The sequence below is a fragment of the Thermoascus crustaceus genome, assembly GCF_041956765.1.
Source record: "Thermoascus crustaceus strain CBS 181.67 unplaced genomic scaffold VTN00scaffold_3, whole genome shotgun sequence".
NCBI lineage: Eukaryota > Fungi > Ascomycota > Eurotiomycetes > Eurotiales > Thermoascaceae > Thermoascus > Thermoascus crustaceus.
Genome location: NW_027192529.1, coordinates 2624939 through 2632204, shown reverse-complemented (window position 1 = coordinate 2632204; position 7266 = coordinate 2624939). Strand labels below are relative to the sequence as shown.

Sequence of the window (7266 nt, the reverse complement as noted above, 5' to 3'; positions counted from 1 at the left end):
AAAAAAAAAAAAAAAAAAAAAAAAAGAAACTAATCTAATGCCTGGCAAAAACACAGGTCGGACGCGCCTTGCCTCTCTCTCAAGCTGGAAACCAGCAAAACCCTGTCTCTGGCTGACCCAGATGGGATCCTCTTCACAATCCGACGAGCCCAAGATGACCACGACAAACCGTGTATTTTCAACTGGAGCCCAGACGACGATGGGTTTGCGCCGTCGGGCTTCGTCCTCCTGTATCACACCGCGGATGACGATGGTGATGATGATGGCCTTGAGAAGCTCGAGGTAGACCGCGACGACGGGCGGCTCGTCACGTCACCCGATGTTTTTTGGTGGTGACTGGACGGAACTTTTTTCTCTGGGAGCTCCCACCGGGCGGGAGCGTCCGAATCAATGTGAGCATCCCCGAGAGATATCTGAGATCCCTTGTGCCCGGCGAGCGGTACGAGTTGATCTGGCCGGGCGTGGAGATTGCCCTGTGGGACTGGGGCACAATCACGGAGCATTTGGACCAGGAGCTGAAACCGAGACTGCGGCCGCGCCTGGTCCTGCCGGGAGGTTCCCCGCGTGTCTTTCACCGCGGTAGCGGAGCTGGAGCCACAGCGGATCGCGTCCCCTCCGCCGATTGAGCCATCGGCAAGAGTGTAAGTGACCATGGTTATTTTCTATATGTCCCGATTCTTCTGACTCTATGGGAGGGCAGTGCAGGAGCACCAATCCTCAGTGTGGCACTGGAGTGTGCCCCCAAACTGACCAGGAAGGGAACCCTTGACGTGGTCGTCAAGGTAACCTATCATGGTGTATCGACGGCGCGGATGAAGCGAGGGCGATTATCTTCCACACATACGCTTTCGAAGCCCTAGACAATTCGTGCGAGGGCTTCCGGCTCCACCGCCGTCGTGATGACCATGAATGGGAGCCATATGAGGATGACGATACATGCTTCATGATCGTGGACGACCCTGACGTCTCCGTCAATGTTAGTCAAGATGAGAATTTCGTGAGCCTGCGACCGGGCAACTATTGGAGCACGTCACGCTGCCTGCAGGCCGGGAGCCTTCCTACTGATATGACGGTTGGCGACGTGTTCCGGTATAGATATAAGGGCGCCACGGTGGACTGGTGGGATTGGGGGTGGTAGTGAAGAGCATGCAAAAACGGTAGTAAAGCTACCATGCTGGATTATGGGCCGAGTCATCGACCCCCCTGATAATGGCGGACGGCCAAAGCTGGTGGTGCCTGCTTCAAATGATGTAGAGTTCACCATTGTGGAATAATTCGTGAAGGTTGCATCTAAACTGGCTATAAATTGAACTGCAGTCAAGTACGTCTCAGATCTAATCCCTATTTTTGTTGTTTACTATAACAGTAATCTATAAACACACACAGGACATACTGCAAGTCACGGATCATAATCTAGTCCATACTTCCTTCCACTGACCCTGAGCCGCGCAACAGAGGCTCTGTCTCATTGCTGGGTGCCATGTCAGCATGTCTGCCTGCATGGCGCATTGCCAGCCACAGCAGGACAGCCTGGCCAATGGCAAATATAGCATTGTCAATAGCGGCACAGCCAACAGCTTGGTACCAGGTGATCAAGATATTCAGTGTTATCCGGTCAATCTTCTCATACGGGAATCTGACCCGCATTACCACGATACCGCGGCAACAGCAAATACTATGGCTTGGGTGGCCAGGCCGACAAGGCCTAAAGCTTGAGGCAATTCTTACGAGCCTGAAAAAACACAGCAGTGATGCCGAGAATGGTGACAACAGGGTTTATGAAAATGGAGTGTGCGCCGTAGAAGAGTGCGATGCCCCACTTGCGGCCCTCGTCTTCCCCTGGGCTGCGAGCATGGTTGATTCATCAATGAACACTGGGATGACAGAGATGAGCAGGAATGAAATGTATATAGCTAAGATGAAGGGCTTGCGGCCGTTGTAGTGATCTGATGGATAGTACAGGCACACAGCAAAGCTGGATGGAGCTGGAGTCAGCGCATTGGCTTTGTCGATCGGTCAGTTGTCTCACGAGGCTAAAGACAGCACCGAGACCACGGTGGCCTGGCACAAATTCAGCCAGTCGCCTGCGTTGGACGGGCGGCCAACGAAGAAGTCAGCACCCTCGGTGTCATTCACCAGAATGAAAAACGTGAGAGTAAATCGCTCAGTGGCACTGATGAGATTGAACAGCACATAGTAGAGTGAAATTCCTGAGCAGTCTTTTCTCAACCATATGCGCTGCAGCTGGGGAAGAAATGACAGAAAGCTCAGGACAGGCAGAATGCTGCTGAGTGTCAGCCTGAAATAGGGCAACGCAGAGAGAAACGCACACTCTGAGCCAGTTGGGAATTATTTGAGCAGTCATCCTAAGATAAAGCAAAAGGCAGAAAGGGCGGAGTGGAGTGGTTTAATAAGTGACTGAGTGTACAAGTTGTTGATCATTTGAAGAGATAAAAAGAAAGATGGTGGAGAGATACTACAAAGCCAGTCAGTCAGTTGAGTCATATTAAGCATCACCTGGCGCGCTATGCAGGGGATGTCTAACAGAGGAGCAACAGCAGGAGTAGCCGACCACGCTTTCTACACTAAACGCTATCACCATCCCACCATCATACACTCTTCCTTTCTAGACCTCGGCAGGTCAATTTGCCACTACGCGGCCCCTAAATAAGAGCAAATTATGAATATTGAGATAAAACGCCGGCATAACCTGCCTAGATAGATTAGGGATGAACTAATTCCAAATGTGTTGGTGGCTTATGGGCAGCCTTGTCGAACAGGTGGCCTTATGGAGTGGGTGAGCAAAATCTAGGTAGAGAGACTAACACTAGTATTGTAAGGGCGCGAGCCCGCCTGCCTGGAGCCGAGCTTGAGGGATGCCGGCTTATATGTACTTGGCATGTTAAGGTAGCATTAGCAGGATGGCTCTACTGCTGCAGGCAGCACGGTAATTACTACCCGTGTTGAGGAATTTTGGGGGCTGAAATCCTCTAAGCATAAGTTCCTGAGCTTGGATCTCCGTGGCGTAGGGACCTGAGGAAAACACCGAGTCTATTCTACGGATCCCGCGAACTGGCAGTAATGTCCCGTACGCGGAGTTTCCAGAATAGGAATATGAGCAGGTCATACACTGGAAGTAGTTTGTCCGCTGGGCGATGCCTGAGCCGCCTAGGAGGATCTTAACTTCCACGTCAAGCTGAGTCTCTTGGGGTAAATATTATGTTTACATGAGGGATGAAACAGTGATTCTACATGAGCTTGTGAAAAATAATAGTAAAATTACCTGAAGATACTGTCAAGTCCTTAGAAAATGTTCATACATACGCCAATCTTTCACAAAAAAAAGAAAAAAAAGAAGAGAGAGAGAGAGAAAGAAGAAAAAAAGAAGTACTAGATGGTTTCCAGGCACCCTACCTTAATAACGAGAGCTGCGCAAGGATGTCTGAATCTCTAAGACTAGCCCATGCGCTTTAACCATGGATTACTAGGGAGTATGGCTATCAAGCGAGCGAGCAGTTGCGGGTTTAGAGAAGGGAGATGGAGCAGAATATCAAAGAGCCGAGACCTCAGCTGCAGATTAGTGTCTTTAGTTCTACTCTTGAATTACCTTGCTCACTTACTAACTTACTCTGCTCACCTATGCTCATCTGCACTCACCTACATCTTGTGCAACTGTCATGCTTTAAGTGGCAATAATTCTAGGGCTGCATGAATGGTTGCCTGTGCTTATATTATAATTGTGGCTTAAGTACAGCTGAGTGGATGGGAAGCCCTGTTTTCCACACCCTATGGTTGTAGGTGCTTGCTTTCCCTTCTAAGTGGAATGAATAGAGAACTGGTAAAGCTACTGTATGTACAATCAAGATAGATGATGTTGGTCACAAGTAGGTGTGGCTGCTTGACATGAACTTCTCAGGACTTGTACACAAAGAGCCTTAACTCCACAACAATTACCCTTTTCGGCTGCAGGCATAACGACGCATGGTGGAGCTAACTGCATTGGTTTTGACCCCTCTTTACAGAAAAGAAAGACGAGCAACAATAGTGGAGAACATGCAAACAATTTGCCAGGATCTGGAGAGAAGATAAACAGGAGTTTATCAAGTAAAGTCAGCTCGACAAATGGGATCTGAACACGAATTTCTAACTGTCTTTCAATCAGACTGGTTTCTAGCTAACAGGAAGCTAGTCTGAATGGATCATTATTCTCTAGCTCTCGTTCACTAGTCCTCTCCACAGTTCTATCGATAGGAGATTTTATATGCCCACGGATGCATGGTAAAGCGGGCCGAGGTATGTGTTGTACCCGTCGTTCTCGAAGTCGAATGCATATGTCAAAAGCAGTGGCTGCGCTGAACTGTGGAGTGATTTCTGCATACCTTCAACTAAAGTATTGGATATGCTCGCAAGCCAAGTGGGTCACAATGGGCAATTATTCGCGGGTAGGCCCGAATCTTCGCCCTACTTCTGCGTTGTGCATGACGCTACTGCACAAGACTCAGAGCTCAGATCTACTGTTCTTCAGCTGGTCTGCGAGCACGCAAGAATTCCATATGTGTCATTGCTTCATGCCAGTGGAAATAATCTCCAGCTGGGCTTTCAACCTTTTATATCATCTCACCTTCATACATAATGTGTTTTTTAGAGCTTTTTTGTCTCGGGAATTGAGCAGGTCGAAACTGGGAAGAGATCAACGCGAATCCACACCTTCTATGCGCGAAAGGCCGTTCATACCAAACGCATAGGCAAATTGTATCCCAGCAGCATGCCAGCAATACTTCAGAATTGAGGAATGGATCATAGCAGAGACACCCCGTTTGCTACGAACCCACATTGCGCTCTCCAACCCCACTGCCCATCCGGTCCTCGTGAAGCATTTCTGCAATGATGTGGATACAGCTGCCCTTCAGGAGTGGTTAAGGCTTCATGTTTGCCAGCACAGGTTCTCCACATAATTACTTCATCAGCTACACCACACCTCGCCCATCTGCAGGATCGGTTTTGCAAGTATCATGACCCATGAGATCGATCTCCAGATTCGGTTTTCTAGATTCACTTGGTTTACGAGCAGCTCGACGGTGATTCCAAACCCAGCATTGCCTTTGAACCATTCGAAATTTTTGATGCTAAAAGCAGGATGAGGTGCTTGAATAGGCCTTCACCGATGAAAATCCAGATGCACTTGTCGCCTTGTCATAGATACGTATGACTCGTATTTGCATCTCCCGGCATTTCCCTGCAGCAGCAACTGCATCATGCATTGCCTTCAGCCAGCAATCAACCAGAGGCTTCCGACTCCTCAGCCAGCGATGCTAGCTGCCGTGGCAAGACAATCCTTCGAGGCGACATCTTCTACGGAAACGAAAAGGATGACGTGTTAGTCAGAAGCGGCAAGAAAGAGATATAAACCCCCTTCAAGTCCTCCCTGATGATGTTGGAGACCACTCAACTCGATCACATCAAACTGCACAACATCTCTTGAACTCTCCAATCGCCAGTTCAAAATGGCCTACCACCCCATTGTCCAAGAACTCGAACACCTCCTCTGGGAGGTAGACGACCTCGAACAAGCCGTTAGAAATGCCCTCAAATATAACATCCCCGAGATGGAGACCTACGGCATCACGTCAGCCACGGGGTTCTTCGACTACGCCAACTGGCTCGTGACTGGCTGGATCCCCACTGAAAGCGCCAAGGGCCGCGACATCTATTATATCCTGTGCATCTTCTACTTTGTTCTCTCCCAGCCTCCCCTCGGTCCGCGCCAGACCCAAATCAACCCGAAGAACGTCAACAAGCCTCTCACTCCCCTGTCTGAGTGGGTGGTCAAATTCGCCAAGGAAGTCGGCAGCCACCTCAGCAAAGAAGGGAGCATCAACGAGGCCTCGTTCCTGACCTTCCAGAACTCCCCGAAGTACAGGGTCTATGAGGCGGAAGTCCCCAAGGGCGGTTTCAAGACGTTCAACCAATTCTTCTGTCGTTCGCTCAAGCAGCCGCGCCCCATCGCCGAACCTGACAATGACCGCATCGTCACCTTCCCGGCTGATTCGACTTTCGCGGGCGCATTTCACATCACCGATGAGTCGGTGGTCGAGCTGAAGGCGCTGCCGTGGAAGGTGAAAGACCTCCTCGCCGATGCGGGCGAGTATGCCGACCTTTTCAAGAACGGTGTCTGGATGCACACGTTCCTGAACACCTTCGACTACCATCGCCAGCATGCGCCTGTTTCGGGCAAGGTGCTCGTGGCAAAGGTCATCCAGGGTGCGGCCTACCTCGAGGTCGTGGTGAAGCAGGATGAAAAGGGCAGCAGACGCTTGGCACCCGTGCGGCGCATCGCCAGGAGCAGGAGGAAAGAAAAGATGTCTCCGTCCGGCGTGTACACCGTCGATGCGCCCGACAACCCCGGGTACCAGTTCCTGCAGACGCGCGGGCTCATCCTCATTGACAATCCGAAGTTGGGCAAGGTCGCCGTTCTGCCGATCGGTATGGCGCAGGTTTCGTCGGTGGTGATCAAGGAGAACCTGGAGGGCCAGGATATCAAGAAGGGAGACGAGATTTCGCACTTTGAGTTCGGCGGATCGGACTGTGTCATGCTGTTTGAGGAAAAGGCCAGAGTGTCCAACTTCCCTGATTCAGATGCCGGGAAGCATTTCTTCTATGGAGAGAAGTTGGCGACTGCTCACTACAAAGAGGAGGGTGCCACGCTTGCTATTCACAGACCACTTGATGCGTGATGGCACGACGAGACGAATTTTACGACTTATCAACCTTGATTGGGCATACCTTTGTCTCCCAATCTCCATTCATGAAGCTGTTAGATGAATAAAATCTCTTTAAAGTTCAATATCTCCAGCTATGATCCTCTGTAGATCTTTGTTGTAAATCCGACCGACTATATCATGACCCTCTTCTGCAATTCATTTTAAGCATCTCTTTTCTTCCCGTAGGCCATCGGACATGTATGTTCAGTTCAACATTGCCCCTGTCGAGGGAATAATTTCCCAGACGATCCGCCTCCTTGCACTTTAAATCCTTAAATATGGCTGACTGGGAGAAGAAAGAAAGAGGAGGCCTTGCTTAGTTGCCCTATAACCTCACTAACTACTACATAGGTAGCTATATGTATAACCTCCATAAATAAATAGTTAATATACCCAACAATATCAACTATGAAATTACTATCTTCCGTCGTTCTGGGCCGCTTTTATTTTTACGCCCTATAAGCAGAGGTTCACACCAAGAAGCAGCCTTTGTGACAGAAGAAAA

The 7266-nt window shown here is 49.7% G+C and overlaps 3 protein-coding genes across 3 annotated transcripts in view; 1 reads left to right on the top strand and 2 right to left on the bottom strand.

Annotated features, from left to right (window-relative positions):
- VTN00DRAFT_6141 (uncharacterized protein) overlaps window positions 1-653 on the bottom strand; it is a gene marked incomplete at both ends in the record, with an annotated part of 1280 nt that extends 627 nt beyond the window's left edge. Inside the window, one exon of the mRNA XM_069432745.1 lies at window positions 240-653. Coding sequence (XP_069288573.1) covers window positions 240-653 — 414 coding nt within the window. The remainder of the gene's footprint in view (window positions 1-239) is intronic.
- A 203-nt stretch (window positions 654-856) lies between these two features.
- VTN00DRAFT_6140 (uncharacterized protein) lies at window positions 857-1647 on the bottom strand (the record flags this gene model as incomplete). Its single annotated transcript, XM_069432744.1, has 3 exons — window positions 857-959; window positions 1035-1290; window positions 1425-1647. 3 exons carry the CDS (start codon window positions 1645-1647, stop codon window positions 857-859), a joined length of 582 nt encoding a protein of 193 aa, XP_069288572.1.
- Window positions 1648-5504: 3857 nt separating this feature from the next.
- On the top strand, window positions 5505-6734 carry VTN00DRAFT_6139 (uncharacterized protein; the record flags this gene model as incomplete). Its single annotated transcript, XM_069432742.1, has 1 exon — window positions 5505-6734. One exon carries the CDS (start codon window positions 5505-5507, stop codon window positions 6732-6734), a length of 1230 nt encoding a protein of 409 aa, XP_069288571.1.
- Window positions 6735-7266: the final 532 nt, after the last annotated feature.